Source organism: Anastrepha ludens, chromosome 2 (genome assembly GCF_028408465.1).
Source record: "Anastrepha ludens isolate Willacy chromosome 2, idAnaLude1.1, whole genome shotgun sequence".
In the NCBI taxonomy this organism is placed as follows: domain Eukaryota; kingdom Metazoa; phylum Arthropoda; class Insecta; order Diptera; family Tephritidae; genus Anastrepha; species Anastrepha ludens.
In genome coordinates this window covers 101288481-101306027 of record NC_071498.1, presented here as the reverse complement: position 1 = coordinate 101306027, position 17547 = coordinate 101288481, and the positions used below count along the sequence as shown (strand labels likewise).

The window sequence follows — 17547 nt, the reverse complement described above, 5'->3', positions numbered from 1 at the left end:
TGGATATTTCAAAATTAAAAATGTGTGCTATTCGACAAGAATATATTTGATTTTTATGCGTCATATATTATATTTGCATAGAAATAAATGATCAAAACTATGTGTCATACCGCAAGATACCGAAAGAAGTACCGGTACGAAAGTTAAGTTAAGTTCATGAAACACGGTAAATAGTAATCGAAAGAGCACTGCATTATCGTCACACACGTTTCTATTCTAGAAGATTCATGCGTCAGTCATTGTTGGTTGTGTGTTGATTTGTTCACTCTGTTCGGGAATTGGTGGGTTCGGTCTTCCACATTTTCTCAGTTGAAAATCCAAATCACATTCGAGCATTCGAGTGAAGTTTCTTCTCGTCGGTGGTTTATCTTGATCGCAGTGTAACCACGTTTCTATTGTGAGTTTTAAGAAAAATATTGTGTAAATTATTCTGGAGTTGCTGGTATATTATTTATTAGAAGAACAGCTGCGAAACAAGAGATTAAAGCATTATATTTACAATTTGTGAAGGCAATTTGTTCTTAAGCTCACTACTCTAGGAGGAAAGGTAATTAAGAATAGAAAATGTCTGCTGCTACTGCGTACTTAAGATATGAAGAAAATAGACAAACGCATGGTATTGAAAGTAATTCAAGGGCCAATTTAACATGAAAAATGTAGATTGTAAATGTAGAATGTAATTTTCACTGTATACGTACGACTAGTGTAAAAGAAAATGGATGGAGTGGCATTACTTGGTATAATAAAATCATCCACATACATACAGGGCCCAACATGGCGTCAGGTCAATAGTTCGAAAGTTAAACGTATTGAACTTTGTATTATGAAATTTTTTTAATAGCTGAAAAAACTTGCAAATAGTAACGGGTAAGCGAATGAAATTTGGCAAAGAAAAGCTAATGGTAGACGGAGGCGGTGTCGAAGAAAAATCGATATTACTGCAACAATCGGAAGTATGCTCGTAATCCGTCGTTTGGCTTTGTTCGTGTAGTTTTGCTGAATGTGGTTGTTCCTATTCTACTCGTTACTTTTATGTGCATTTTTCTCTTTAACATAAAAAGCAGTTTGTAGTTAGGCACATACTTTCTCGATATTTCGTAACAGCAAATATTTGCAAAGTTCGTCTATTATTTGGAAAATATCTTGGCGTAGGTGTGTAGGAATACATTTTTGTCTACCTGGTAAAAACAAAAAAACAAAATGGAGTGATGATGTCTACCCGCAAAGTATTGTCAGGCAGAAATTAAAAGAAATTTGTATTGAAAATAAGCAGTCGTTAACCCATGAATAAGTAGTAAATATGAAGTATGAGGTCTTAGTATTTATTTGGAATAGCTATGATACAAATATGAGGGGTTTTAGTGCAATCTACAATTTCAAGACGGCTAAAAAGGATTTATTGTTGCAACGGTGTAGGGAGAAATGCACTTTTCACAATATCTAGATTTTGGTGGTTTGTATATGTTATAGTACAGTAATTTACAAGAACTGCAACATTGGATTTTTATGTCAATATCTATTCATAAATAGAAATATTGAAGTACAAATTTTTTTAATACTAATATAAATCAGAGGAATTTCCAGAAAAACTTGATTTTTCGTTCTTTTTTTTTCTATACATAATATATATTGCTCACTTCGTGTATTTCTCTACACTTTTCAGGTCGTACATTTTCGTTTGTTTTTCTTTGGAGCAGCTGTGAATCTACTGTTGATTCGATTCATAGGCAATAAAGAATCACGAGAATAATGGTTAAAGAAACTGGTTATTATGACCTGTTGGGTGTGAAGCCTGACGCGACTGGTGATGAGTTAAAGAAGGCATACAGAAAGTTAGCGTTAAAATATCATCCTGACAAGAACCCAAATGAGGGTGAGCGTTTCAAAGCAATTTCACAGGCTTATGAAGTGCTATCAGATCGCGAGAAACGACAGATCTACGATGAGGGAGGCGAAGCGGCGATCAAAAAAGGCGGTGCTGACTCAGGTGACTTCCGCAGTCCTATGGACTTCTTTGAGAAGTTCTTTGGGCCTGGTTTTGGCGGTGGTGGCCGACGACGTGAACGCCGTGGTAAGGATGTTGTCCATCAGATGTCAGTTCAGCTAGAAGAATTGTACAATGGTGCCACACGAAAATTGGCTCTTCAGAAGAATGTGATTTGCGATAAATGTGAGGGTCGAGGTGGCAAAAAGGGTGCGATTGAGAAATGTATGCAATGCCGTGGTAGTGGTGTAGAAACTCGTGTACAACAGATTGGCCCTGGTCTGGTGCAGCATACCGAGCAAGTGTGCCGGAAATGTATGGGTACTGGAGAGATGATATCTGAAAAAGATCGTTGTAAGCAGTGCAATGGTCGAAAAACTGTGAGGGAACGTAAAGTATTGGAAGTACATATAGAGAAAGGAATGCGCGATGGTCAGAAAATTGTATTCAATGGAGAAGGTGACCATGAGCCTGATTCCCAACCTGGCGACATTATCATATTATTGGATGAGAAAGAACATTCGACATTTGTTCATGCTGGTACCGATCTAATGATGAAAATGCCAATTCAGTTGGTAGAAGCACTTTGCGGTTTTGAACGCGTGATTAAGACTCTAGATGATCGTGATCTTGTAATACGGTCAAAACCCGGTGAGGTAGTCAAACAGGAAATGACAAAGTGTGTAATGGAGGAAGGTATGCCGCTGTATAAGAATCCTCTGGAGAAAGGTCGCTTGATCATTCAGTTCGAAGTTGTTTTCCCCTCCACTATTCCGTTGACAGTTATCCCTACTCTTGAACAATGTTTGCCCCCAAGACCCGAAGTAACTATACCACTTGATGCAGAGACAGTCGAATTGGTAAGCGCCTACAATGCTGTTATTTTAAAATCGTATTTATTCTGATTATGGTTCTATTAATCTTTCAGGAGGAATTCGATCCCAAGCAGCGCCGTCAACAACAACACCAGCGCATGGCATATGAGGAAGATGATCGTGGCTACGAGCAAGGACCCAGAATAGAACAATGTTCTTCAAGTTAAGCGCATACAACAAACATCTCCATCAAACAAATTATGTTTAATCGTTTAACTAACCCTACAAGCCGTGCACATGCAAAAACACTACAAAACTAGATAAATTTTAATGAGCAAATCAACCAGCCAATTCGCCTGCAACAACAATAACGTCGAAATAAAAAGGATTCACTGATACTTACTGGAGCAATCACTGTATCGTATTCGTGTTGGTTCGATAATATGTATGATGTTGTGCCGTTGTTTTGGTTTTTTAAACTACAACTTCGCCAGCGTCGCATAAACTTTTGTGAGAACAACTCGCAATATAATTGTTCGGAATGCCCTTTTTTGCGAAAGTATCGACGGAATGTACTACATAAATCGCATTCTTCAAGGCTATTCTATTTAACTATAGACTACAAATTAGAAATTCAAAAGAAATTAATTATTTAAATGGTTACTTTAACGGCAAATATACTATAATACTTCAAGAGTAGTTTTCTTTTTATTGATTAATTAATAATTGGCGATATATCATTTGTTAGGTGTTTGAATGGCGAGCTTCTCTAATTTGTGTTGTATGTCTTGATATTGTTCCAAAAATGGGACAAAGGGATGCCCAGTTTTATGCAGCCTCCACGACAGATAGTTTTTTATGAGAAACTTTTTGTTACAGAAATATACTTGGAGCTTTGTCATTGTATTCAGAAAAGGGATCTCTCTTGGAAAACGTTCTGGATATTGGAGCAGTTTAATTTCGCTCCTACTTAATGAAAATTGTCCTAAATTTTCGGTGTGTGAAGGTACTTTGCATGATACCAACCGCCTCTTCACATATCCACTCATGTAACACTCTCCCCTCGGTTATATGATGATCCCGTCATACAAATTCCCGAAAGGCGAAATCGAGTCATTTATTTTTATATTTTGCCTGTATACCTTCCTGTCCAAGGGCAGAAAAACTATTTCGTAGTACGAAAACAAGTATTGCAAAAGACTTAGAAATAGCCATTCCCGTGGCTACGTTACCGCCCCAGTAAACTATCTCTGAACCCAACCCGGGCAAGAGGACCTCGGAATCTGACATCAGTCAAATGCAAAACCTACAATGGCTAGTGCCTTTTTCGGATTGGACACGTGACTACGTTGCCCCTTGCTGTAGAGCTCTGCACACGCAACCGCCCATAGTGGCGCGGCCGCCCACCTCCATCAGGCTGCAAAAACAAGAGGAGAATGCATAGCAGCGCTAACGCAGACAACCTCATGCGTCCCTCACCCCCCGAATAGCGACAGTTATCCCAAGGAGCTTTAAAGTCCTTGAGTTCAACTGCAACGTACGCATGAGCAAGATTGATGAGATAATCGACTTCAAGAGCCAACATGGAATCCCAATAGTTGCGGTTCAGGAAACAAAACTGCACGCTAGCTCCTCCCTGATAACCAGAGAGGGCTATAACGTGCACAGACAAGATTGCGAGCGAGACAGTGGTGATGGCCTAGCGTTTATAGTTCACCACACAGTGCGGTATCGTCTTATGAATGAAGGCATCGACTCCAGGGACAGCACCTTAGAATGTCAATGAATAGCTGTCCGGTCAGGCAATGCAGAGCTTTTAATATTCAACATATAAATATCCTCTGTCACGTGCTACCCAGCAGGATATCACCAAGAAATTGTTGCACTAATCAGAGGTGAAACCCGAAAACCAGGTCGATCTCGAGGATCCCAAAATAAGTGATCTCCATTTAGATATTCGGCAACTGGCAACTGGTAAGCGGTCCACCATAAGTTCCCTGTCGAACCTGGGAAGCAAAATTACAGTGGTTGCATTTCGCTTCAGTGGTTGCACTTCGTCGGACCCGAAGAGATGCGCGAGCTATTTTAGCCGGCAATTAATATTGCATCCTCCGGTCGACAGATCCAAATGCTGTGCCACCATACAGACGGCTACTAAAACTACCGAACAATGCGCCACTGGTATACACCTATGTAATGAGACTTTTTTCAATTTCAAACGTTTGTTAACAAAAAATGGTTACAAATTTAATCTTCAAAATAATAGCCATCGCTAGCGACACATTTTTCCCATCTCTCAGGCAATTTGTGGATGCGCGCCAAAAAAATTGGCCGTCTTTGGCCGTAAACCTTTCATCGAGCCATTTTTGGCTTCTTCGTGAGAATTGAAGCGCTGCTCGGAAAGTGCGTGGCCCATCGATGCAAACAATTGATAATCGAAAGGCGCCAAGTCTGATGAGCAAGCCGTATGCACCAGCGGTTCCCAATCGTACGTCTCCACCAATTCCCGGGTCGCTCTTGTTCGATGTGGCGGTGCATTGTCATCAAGAAAAATTACTTTGTGACGCCGATCGGCATATTCTGGGCGTTTTCTGTTTCACCTGGTTTAAATAGCTCGTACCAAATCATACCACGCTGATCTCAGAAAAAAGCAAAAGCTTCTAAAGCCATTGGCCCTGACGGACTTAACATGCTGATGCTGAAAAACCTGAGTCCATTGTGAGTAGGATTTCTCGCAAAGTTATACAGCTTGGGGGGCGTCCATAAATTACGTGAGATGTTTAAGGGGGGGAGGGGGTCCAGTCAAATCTCATCTAATCTTACGTTGGAGAGAGGGGGGGTCTCGGCAAATATCACGCAATTTTTTTTCTGATTGAAGCAAAAAAATTGTACATGCTTAAGATTTAATCTCAAGCGTAATCGTAGTATGATTAAGATCATTCACTAATTCGTTCGAAAGAAAATAATTTCATTCATACTTCGACGTTATACATTACGACTGTCAAACCACCATATTTGTTTCATACCAAATAGCTCAATTTAATCTGAATTTGCGGTACAGTGTAGCCCGTCGGTTGTTTTCGCGCCACTATGAGCCGAACGCCCTATCACTCAGGTTGACGTTTGACAATTCCGGACTTTAAAGAACATGACGGAAAATCATTTGCTCCATTTCTAATACGCGTACCGATTGAACCGCTGAATGCCTTCATCAGCACGCCTATTGATCTCTATTGCCCAAGTATACGTGATGATTTAGAGAAAATATGCTACAGTACATGCGGTATTTACTTCGCATCTATCACAAGAGCTGCAGAGCACAGGCGAGCAGCTCACATTGCACCAGCTAAGCAAGCGCGTATGTTCCGCAAAGTGCGACCCTCACGGATTGTCACAAGACGAGCTAATGAGTTACTGGGCGCAAGCGTCAACGGCTTAGAGTGGCTAGATTAGAACGAAGTTGAAGGAGCACATGATTTTACTGAAAATCATATGGACATGTTGGTCCCAATAGTCTCTCTTGAAACCGCGCATGATTCTCGATGGACTGAATTAGAGTAGATATTCTTTTGACGTGATAACGTCTTGTTATTCGATTTAGCCGGCTGCACGCACGAAAAAATGTGTCGTTACCTTGCTCATTAGTGTTACCTTGCTCATTTGTCGTTACCTTGCTCATTTGTCGTTACCTTGCTCATTGCCGTTACCTTGAATGAACTGCAAGCGAAAGCGCGGAACGAACAAAGCAAACGAACGACAACGTTCGACATCTTGCTCTCTCCTACTTAAGTGAGCGTATATATGTATGTATATGCGCATATGTACATATATAAATTCACGTATTTGTATTTGATTATTATTAATTTGATTTACTTGAAGAATTTAAAATAAAACCAAGTTTGTCAATAATACCTGTTGTTTTAATGTTATTATTATTATTTTTTTTATTATATATGAAGGAAAAAATGTATGGTAATATTTACCACATACCTTATAAGATATGTTGTATACTAATATATGTATATAAACATGCATATACATATACAATTTCGCGCAATTTTCAAAAAGAACAAATCTATATGTGAAGATGCATACAAATCATATGGACATATCAAATATACGAATCTATTCCGTATGCAAGCAAATGTAAGCTAATGTGCTTGAACTGCAAACGAGAGCGCGGAACGAACGACAAAGAACACAATCGGCCCCCGCGTTCGGCAACGTTCGACATCTGGCTCTGTCCTACTTGAGTGAGCATATATATGTATGTATATGCGCATTTGTATATAAATTCACATGTTGTTGTTGTTGTTGTTGTAGCAGTATCTTCGCCCTGTCAGTGTAGTGTAAATTACCGGTCGTCTTCGTCTAGCTCATCTAACGGTAGGCCCAGGAAACTGGCAGTTTCGACGGGTTGGGTCCAGAGGGAGAGAGGTGTTAGATGAGTGGGTTTGATGGGGCATGTGAAGAGGTGGTTAGTGTCGTGCGGGGTGCCTTCACATGCAGGACATATGTTTAGTATGTCGGGGTCGATTCTGGATAGGTAGGAGTTTAACCTGCTACAGTATCCAGAACGTAGTTGTGCCAAGATTACGCGGGACTCTCGAGGAAGCTGGAGCTCTTCGTCTGCGATGGGTGGTGGTTGGACTCCGATAACGGCATTCGGGGGTCGGGAGCTTAGGAAGGTGGTAAGTGTCTCCCGATGAATGTCGTTCATAGCCTGTCTGTATACTGTCCGATCCTGGAGAGGTCTGTCCGTTTTGTCCTGGATCTCGTCCACGTAGTTGAGGAAGTGTCTCCTGATGTGCCTGGGAGGTGGCTCAGGCTCAAGCAGGTGTCTGCATGGGTGAGGCCTACGGTGACACCCAAGCAGAAACTGCTTGCCGAGCATTTTGTTATGCTCACTAACCGGGAGCATGTGCGCCTCGTCATGTAAATGGTAGATAGGGGACATCAGGAGACATCCTGTCGCGGTCCTGATGGCAGTATTCTGGCAGGTCTGAAGCTTCGTCCACTGCGTATCACTGGTTCCAGGCGACCAGACAGGCGCGGCATAGTTCAGAACCGGTCGGCCTATTGCTTTGAAAGTCGACAGCAACATTTCTTTGTCTTTGCCCCAAGTGCTGCCGGCAAGCGACTTGAGGACCTTGTTGCGATTCTGTACTCTCGTTGCAATAGCGGTTGTGTGCGCCGAAAAGGAGAGCAAGCTGTCAAAGGTGACTCCCAAAATTTTGGGGTTGTTTATCGTCGGAATTGGGGTATCGTCGACGTGTACCTGAAGTGGCAGCTTGACCTCCTTTGTCCAGGTGGTAAATAGGGTCGCCGTGGATTTAGTGGGAGAAAGTTTTAAGTTTCTCGCAGTGAAGAAGCGAGAAAGGCTGGCGAGGTAGTCGTTTACTTTTGAGCATAGGCCATCAATGTCATTGCCCGACGCCATTATCGTGCAGTCGTCGGCATATGAGACCAGTGAGACTCCCTCTGGTGGCTGGGGGAGTTTCGAAATATAGAAATTAAAAAGCAAGGGTGAAAGGACACCACCCTGCGGTACTCCTTGCTTTATTTTTCTCTGTTTTGAGGTTTGGTCTCGAAATACTACCGACGAGTGACGACCACTCAGGTAGTTCGCGGTCCACCTCTTCAGCCCTGGCGGGAGTGTCGACTGTAAAATGTCATCTAGTAGCGTGGCGTGGCTGACTGTGTCGAAAGCCTTTTGTAGGTCCAACGCTACTAGGACAGTCCTCTCGCAGGGGCGGTTTTGGTTAAGGCCGCGGTTTACCTGGGTGTTTATGACGGTGAGTGCCGTGGTGGTACTGTGCACTCTACGGAAACCATGCTGGTGTGGGGCTGGAGTCAGGTGTTGAGTGAGGAGTGGGAGTAGAAGGGCCTCAAGTGTCTTCACTACTGGGGAAAGGAGAGTTATCGGACGATAAGACTCCCCTTGGTTGGCGGGTTTCCCAGGCTTCAGCAGTGGGACCACTCTCCCTAATTTCCACTTATCAGGAATGATGAGAGTGGCCATAGACAGGTTGAAGACCTTTGTGAGATATTCTACTCCCAATGGACCCAGCTTTTTCAGCATCAGCATGTTTAGTCCGTCGGGGCCAATGGCTTTTGATGGTTTCATGTGTTTGATGGCCCCCTGAACCTCGTCGCTGGTGAAAGTAAGCGGTGCACTGTTGTAGGGCAGTTTGTGCAGCCGTCTGGTGGCACAACGTTTGGATCTGTCGACCGGAGGATGCAATATAAATTGCCGGCTAAAATAGCTCGCGCATCTCTTCGGGTCCGACGAAGTACGACCGTTGAAGGTGATATCCACCTTGTCGTTGTGCTTCGTCGGGTTCGACAGGGACCTTACGGTGGACCAGAGCTTGCTCACACCAGAGGTGAAGTTACAGGACTTCAGATGCTCTACCCATTTGGTCCGCTTATGTTGGGTGACCAGTTGCCGGATCTCCAAATTGAGATCCTTTATACGAGGATCCCCGGGATCGGCCTGGCGTAGACGGTCACGCTCGTTTGCCATAACGGCTGCTTCGGCTGGGAAATTGGGACGTAATTCCCGGATCCGTCCAGCAGGTATGAAGCGAGCCGCGGCGGCTGTAATCGCCTTGCGGAGTGCGCGTTCGCCTGCGCGCACATCGGTGGGAGTGGGTAGGGCTGCGAAGATGTTCTCAGTAAATTCCGCGAATCTGGTCCAATCAGCTTTGTTAAAGTTGATATATGACCGGTGATCCGCGGAAACAAAATCGGCGGGTCTCTCGATCGAGATGATAATGGGCAAGTGGTCTGATGCAAGCGATAGCATAGGTCGCCAGGTTATGCTATTTATCAGTCCAGCGCTAGCAATTGTTATGTCAGGCGAGCTGCTACAATTGCCCACTACCCTAGTGGGGGCGTCGTCGTTTACAGTGCTGAACGTCGAATCGTCTATCTGCTCTGCCAATAGCTGTCCCCTACGATCATTTGGCAGGCTTGAATGCCAAAGATCGTGATGCGCGTTAAAGTCACCTACTACCAATCGGTTTTCTCCCCTGATGAGCGCACCAATATCGGGGAGATATCCTGCCGGGCAGCAGGTGACAGGGGGTATATAAATATTGTAAATTTCGAGCTCGGCATCGCCTGACCGGACAGCTATACCTTGACGTTCTAAGGTGCTGTCCCTGCGGTCGATGCCTTCATCAATAAGACGATACTGCACTGAATGGTGTACTATGAACGCTAGGCCACCACCGTTGTCTCGCTCGCGGTCCTTTCGGTGCACGTTATAGCCGTCCCTGGTAATCAGGGGGGAGCTAGCGTGCAGTTTTGTCTCTTGGACCGCAGCTATCTTAATTCCGAACCGACTCATGAAGTCGACTATCTCGTCAATCTTACTCGTTAGTCCGTTGCAGTTTAGTTGCAAAAGCTTGAAGCTTCGCGGGAGGGTCGTCGTAATTCGGGGGGTGAGGGATGCGTGATGTTGTCTGCGTTGGTCCTGCTGTGCGTTCCGCAAAATGGGGAGTGGCCTGATGTTGTCGGGTGGCCGCGCCACGGTGGGCGGTTGCGGGTGCAGAGCTCTGCAGCAGGGGGCAACGTAGTCGCGTGTCCACTCACGGGTGGTGTGCAGGCCGGAGCACCTCCGAAAGTGACACCAGCCACTGCAAGAACTGCATTGGACAGTTGTCAGGTTCCGAGGTACTACGGTCTGGCACACGGAGCAGACTGTGCGGGGGACCAAGAGCTGCTGGTTTGTCCCCGCACTGGGGTAGGAGCAGGAGGGTTGTGGGTTGGAGAGGGAGTCGTGTTGCTCTTGGGGGCTCCTGGCCGTTGAGGTGTTGTTAGTGGCGGCAGTGTGATGTGCCGGCACTGAGGGCAGTGTCGCCGTAGAGGCGGTGACCGCCTGTGGGCGGGAGCAACACGTGGCCACATACCTTGTGGACCACTCCCTGTGAGTCTTAAGGCCTGAACAGGTCTTAAGATGGCACCACCCGTTGCACTGGTTACACCTAACCGAGGTGGAGTTCGGGTGGAGCCGTTTGTGGCAAATGCAGCAGTAAAATACTTCAGGTCCGGGGTTGGGTTCGACGCCAGCCCGGAAGAGAAGTATTTGGAGCAAACTGGCTGCAATGAGTTGCTCCTGTGACGAAAGGTTTTGGGTAAAATACGGTGCACTAGACAGGGCTAGTGTACTGGGGCGGCAGCCCTTGGTCGGGAATAAAAACCCGAGTCATTCCGGTAACGTAGAACCGGCTGCCATGGGAATGTGTACTGGGGCGGCAGCCCTTGGTCGGGAATAAAAACCCGAGTCATTCCGGTAACGTAGAACCGGCTGCCATGGGAATGGCAAATTCACATACTTGTATTTGCATATGCCTTCTTCCTGTGTGCATGGTAATGAACCATTTCTCTGTTGAGAATAGGACGATGATAGAAAAAGTAGGAAATGAAAGGGAGTGTTTCGAGTGTAAAGTGTCTTGAAAAAGGCAAATCGATGATGGTGCCTCTTAATGTTGTTGACTTATTAACGTCTGATGCACAATCGAAATTGAAGATATCTTTCATGAATTTGATAAATGTTTCGTCATTTTTCACGTTTGTGTAATGTGTAAATTTAACTTGACCTATTCCATTGCAATTCCATTTACCTCCTCCTCTATATCCATACAAAATATCTATCAAACAAATAAAATAAAATTTTCTTTTGAAAAATGCAGCCATTCCATCAGTATTTTCTTATGACGTTGTCACGTTAAACTATCGTCAGTAAACCGACTTTACAGACAACCTCTTTTTTTTAATCGCAGTAGTTACGATTTAAGTCTTCTATTGTTAAATTTTTATTACACTTATAACTCTCAGCCATAGATTACTAGTCTTAACTAGTCGTAAATAAAAGCACGAAGCAAATTTTTTTTCTTTTTACAATAACAATCCAACGCGTTTACATAAGAAACCCACATTTTGAAAAATCTCACGTGAGATTGGGGGATGGGGGAGGGGGTTGAATAAAATCTCACGACATCTCATCAGGGGGGGAGGGAGGGTCAGAAAATTGAAAAAAACACCTCACGTAATTTATGGACGCTCCCTTGTCTATGACCACTCAAATAACTCTTGACAAGTGGAAAGAAGGGAGAGTGACCCCAATGCTGAAACCTGGAAAATCCGCCAAACAATGGGAGTCTTACCGTCCGATAACTCTCCTTTCCCCAGTAGTGAAGACTCTTAAAGCCCTCCTACTGCCACTCTACACGAAACACTTGACCCCAGCCACATACCAGCATGGATGTCGAAGAGTGTACGGCACCATCACGGCACTTATCGCCATAAACACCCAAATTAACCGCGGGCTTAACTAAAACCGCCTCTACGAGAGAACTGTCCTGGTAGTGTTGCACCTGAAAAAGGTTTTCGATACAGTCAGCCACTCCACGCTGCTAGATGTCGTTATACAGTCGACCCTCCCGCTGGGGCTGAAGAGGTGGCCCGTGAACTATTTGAGTGGTCGACACTCATTAGTCATCTTTCAAAATCAAAACTCAAAACAGATGAGGATAAAGGAAGGCGGTGTTCTTTCACCCTTGCCTTTCAACGTGTACATATCGAAGCCCCCCCAGCCACCAGAGGGAATCTCCCTGGTTGCCTATGCTGATGATTGTTTGATAATGGTGTTGTGCTGTGACATCGATGGCTTGTGTTCTAAAGTGAACGATTACCTCACCAGCCTTTCTCGCTTTTTCGATGCGAAGTATTCCCCCACTAAATCTACAGCGACCCTCTTTACCGCCCGGACGAAGGAGGTCAAACTACAGCTAAAGGTCAAAGCCGATGACACACCAATACCGACAGTAAACAACCCCAACATTTTGGGCGTCACCTTCGATAGTTTGCTCTAGCAGTTAATTAGGTAAGTTAGCAAAACTGGGTTTAAAGGTATTGAAATCAGACCGTAAAGCCAATTTATTATTATCACAATTTGCGCGATTTACAGAAATATTTTCCTTTTCCAATTCACTTATTTGGCCAGTTATAACACCCATTGTTTTCAAAGGCCAAAAGCATATTAAATTACTTAGTTATTTTTTCCGGCGGACAGACACACTTCGGTCATAAATTGCAAATATGCCTATTTAACTTAAAAAGTTTAAAGTCGCATTCAATTATAGGGCCCACCCAGCAAGCCCGGTGAAATAATTTTTTAATTTTTTGCAAAATCGACTGATTTATTACATATTAACCCATTCGATCCCATTGTACTCGCTTGAGTACAGAAAAAGCATCTTTTTCGAAACGACGTCAAAAGCCAACGCTTACAAATTTTTAAATGTACTCGCCACTTTATAATACAGAGCAATGTCGAAAAGGAATACACATGTTTCTCTTTCTTTTTTTTGAGTCCCGTTATCCGTTATTCACTTGTCTTTGCGTGCACCTTTGCTATTTTTCTTCTTTTCATGGTTTAGTTTGCAATAAGCTCTCTGTTTGACAAAATCTAAGTTATCACGGATAAAGTTCAGTGTTGTAATATTCATAATACATATAATTTGTATACTTTATACCAAAAAAACGAAAAAAGTTGTGGAAAAGTGCATTTCGGTAGGTTTAAATTCTAGTGTACTCGCATGGGTACAGTGGGAACATTCATATATATTTTGTGTGCATATTTCATGTAGATTTAGTAATGGATGTAAAAAAATTTTACGGAAAGAGGTTTCATAACCTTTCTGCGGCCACCGACTATATTGAATCAAGCGACCGTAGTCACTTCGACTTCACTATTATACCGCCAAATACCCACTGTGACACAGATGAGGAGGACATTGAAGAGGATAATATATTGCGTGATGATATTCCAACCTTGGAATCGTATTTTTCGATTCTTCTTTACGTCATATGACCTTCTTAGAATTTTCAAAGAACAAGGATTTAAGGCTACTGGGACTGTTCGTGAACGGCGGACCAAAAAATGTCCTCTGAAAACGAACAAAGAACTACAAAAGAAGCAACGGTCTCCCCGTTTGATTTTATGTAAGTTTATCATAATGATTTATTTGAATAGTTGTTTTGTATCAAATTTTGTAGGTTTTCTGACTCAGTAATACTTTTTGTGACGTGGAATGACAATAGCGTTGTGACAGTGGGAACAAACTTTGATAGAATTGAACCTTTACATACCGTCAAACGATGGTCAAGACAAGAGAGGCGCAAGGTGAATGCCCATCAGCCGAAGTTGATAGCGGAATACAACTCAGGAATGGGAGGAGTTGACCTCCACGACCAAGCTTTGAATACTAACAATATAAAGTTTAGAGGAAAGAAATGGTGGTGGCCTCTTTTCACCACAATGATAAGCTCGTGCGTAGTAAACGCATGGAAGCTTTATAAAATGGCAAGTAAGAGTCAATGCGACTTGTTGCAATATATATATATATAATTGGCGCGTACACCCGTTTTGGGTGTTTGGCCGAGCTCCTCCTCCTATTTGTCGTGTGCGTCTTGGCGTTGCTCCACAAATGGAGGGACCTACAGTTTCAAGCCGACTCCGAACGGCAGATATTTTTATGAGGAGCTTTTTCATGGCAGAAATACACTCGGAGGTTTGCCATTGCCTGCCGAGGGGCGACCGCTATTAGAAAAATGTTTTTATTAATTTTGGTTTCACCGATATTCGAACCAACGTTCTCTCTGCGAGTTCCGAATGGTAGTCACGCACCAACTCATTCGGCTACGGCGGCCGGACTTGTTGCAATACCAACGTGAAATTGTGCGATTTTATTTACGCAATTATAATATCCGGGACATATCTTCAAAACAATCGACACGGCATCAATAGCTGGTTCCTCATATAACCATTTTCCCAAAAGGATATCGAATCAGCTGAGGTGCAGGGAGTGTCACCAAAGAATTCGATGGATTTGCGAGTTATGCAATGTAACCCTTTGCGTAGAGAGAGAATGTTTCAAAAACTTCCATACTGTTAACCGAACTAATAACCAAGGAAGTCTTTGAAAGTGTCTTTTTATTTAATACTCCATATTTTCATATACAGGCAATGTATATACATATTATCCCATTCTACTCGATTGGGTACAGCCCAAAAAATGCATTTCTTTGATTTTTTTTCGTGTTTTTTTTTTTTAAGGAGCTTAATTACACTATTTCAATAAACGTTTTATAAACGCATTTAAAAAAAAATTGTTTTATATAAGGTTGGGATTTAATGGGTTAAACAATGAAAAAGAAAAACAACCGGACCTACAAGAGACCCATATAAAACACGTCCGTTTCCAAATTTATTTTCTCACCTTCTATGACCCGTTGAGAATTTAACAGACTTTTAAGTTTTAAATTAATTGTTAAAAGCGGTCATAAGGCTTTTTATTCAGTTTCAAAATTAATTTGCTTAACCTTAGTTGCGTATGTATGTACGTAACATCATCCAAATGGTATAAAAAAATGTTCGTCACAAATCGCTGCTTCCTGGGAAAATTCAGCTTTCACTCTTGCACCTTGCATGAGTTTAATGCCCGCTTTCACCAATTAATTTAAAATTTCGGCTTAAGATTCTTCCTAAAAATGTTTTCATTTGATGTTAATTGCATTTAGGTTTTTAATTGCTTTTAGAAATCTAGTCGGGCTCATTGAATTGAATAATGCATAAGTAATAAAAGCTACAATAATAACAATAAAAAACATAGACCGATCGAATTAAACAAAAAAAAAAAAAAAAACGAGAACAATTTTCAAATTGTAATTTTATGCTACAACTTTTGAAACTTAACAGATTGCTGATAAATTCATTACTTTGCAACAGCGGGTTGCGCGTTATTTCTAAAGGGTGTTGTTTTTAGAGGTTAGGTTTTCAAGTTGGCACTACTTTTTTCGTAGATGGTCTTTTTGACAGCTGTCACTTGATTTATGCTCAGTTTGGTTTGCCATTTCATAATGAATAGACTTACACCTGAACAACGCTTGCAATTCATTGAATTTTATCATAAAAATTCGTGTTCTGTTAAGAAAGTTTAAAGTCGAAAAATTTTGTTCAGCGATGAAGCTCACTTTTGGTTGAATGGGTATGTCAATAAGCAAAATTGTCGCATTTGGAGTGAACATAATCCGCAAGCCATTGCTGAGACGCCGTTACATCCTCAAAAAGTCACTGTTTGGTGTGCTCTATGGGCAGAGGGAATCATTGGTCCATATTTCTTTAAAACTGAAGCCGGCCATAATGTTACAGTCAATGGAGACCGCTATAGAGCCATGATTAATGACTTTTTCGTGCCTGAATTGGACGATGTTGATGTGGACGACCTTTGGTTCCAACAAGACGGCGCTACATGCCATACAGCCAACGCAACAATCGACTTATTGAAGGAAACTTTTGGTGAGCGCATTATCTCGCGCCGTGGACCTGTGGCGTGGCCTCCAAGATCGTGCGATATAACACCGCTGGACTATTTCTTGTGGGGCTATGTGAAGTCGCTTGTCTACGCAGATAAGCCCGAGACGATTGACGTCTTGGAAGAGAATATTCGGCGCGATATTGCTGACATACGGCCCCAATTGCTGCAAAAAGTGGTCGAAAATTGGGCCTCTCGGCTGGAATTTATTCGAGCCAGCCGCGGCGGCCACTTGCCCGAAATCATTTTTAAAACATAATGGCAAACCCTTATCTTTATAATAAAGCTAAATTCTTGGCCATAACATTAAATTATATACGTTTTATTTCATCTTGAAAACCTAACCTCTAAAAAAAACACCCTTTATTTTCCGGAGTTGTGCACTACTCTAATCAAGACAAAGAATCTCCAAACTACTGTATTTAAAAAAAAAAGTGTTTATTTCTGTTGGTAAAAGCGGGCATAAGGCTTTTTGTCTTGGATTCAAAATAGATTTTTCCTTACGTATAGATTCATATGTTTGTAATACCATCCAAATTGTATTATAATTATATATATATATATATATATTTCCACTTATTCGGTATTTCCACAAAAATAAAACTTTTTTTGCCAGTTTTAGAATATTCCTAAAAATATTTTAATTTGATGTACACTTGTTTTTTTTTTAACGAAGTTTGCGTCTCCGACCTGTGTGGTTCGCTGGAATATTTTACTTCTCTCCTTCCATTCATATCTGGGAGGTGTTCCCTTTCCACTACCTGGGGATACGCCCTCTAAGGATAACAGGCTCCCCCGAGGGGGCTGAATATTTCGACTTATTTGGTATTTCCTCAAAAAACAAAAAAAGTTTTTTTTGTGAATTTTAGAGTACTCCTAAAAAATTTTCATTTGAAGTAATTCGCATTTAGGTTTTTAATTGTTTTTAAAAATCTAACCTAAAAAGTGTTTGAAGAAAATTAAGTAATCTGATATTAAATATTTAAATTTAGTCGGACTGATAGAACTTAATAATGTATAATAATAAGAGCAAAAAAAAAAAAAAAAAAAAACATACCATCACATCTCATCAATTTTGATATTTAATTAAGGTGTGCTCACTTGTGACATTAAATTTTTGACACTCCTTACAAAAGGTTGCATTTAAGAAGGTGAAGAAAGTGGAGAAAATTACACTATTTTTGGTAAAAATGGTAGCAAGAAAGTATTTTTTACTTGAAAGGAACGAATGGTTTAAGTATTTATTAAAGTCAAACATACAGCCATGGGTTATTTTTGGTTATTTCAATTGTAGATAAAATAATTAATAATAAAATCAAAATTAAAAGTATAGCTGTTGAAGTTGGAGTAGGTATTAAAAAAG

The 17547-nt window shown here is 41.9% G+C and overlaps 1 protein-coding gene across 2 annotated transcripts; it reads left to right on the top strand.

Moving 5' to 3' along the window:
• Positions 1 to 242: 242 nt before the first annotated feature.
• Positions 243 to 3493, top strand: LOC128854918 (dnaJ homolog subfamily A member 4). 2 transcript variants are annotated; one of them, XM_054089379.1, is made up of 3 exons: positions 243 to 397; positions 1664 to 2844; positions 2913 to 3493. In XM_054089379.1, exons 2-3 carry the CDS (start codon positions 1750 to 1752, stop codon positions 3024 to 3026), a joined length of 1209 nt encoding a protein of 402 aa, XP_053945354.1. In that variant the 5' UTR covers positions 243 to 397; positions 1664 to 1749; the 3' UTR covers positions 3027 to 3493. The 2 variants fall into 2 exon arrangements, with proteins under 2 accessions (XP_053945354.1, XP_053945353.1); XM_054089378.1 differs by having other exon boundaries at positions 243 to 547.
• Positions 3494 to 17547: the final 14054 nt, after the last annotated feature.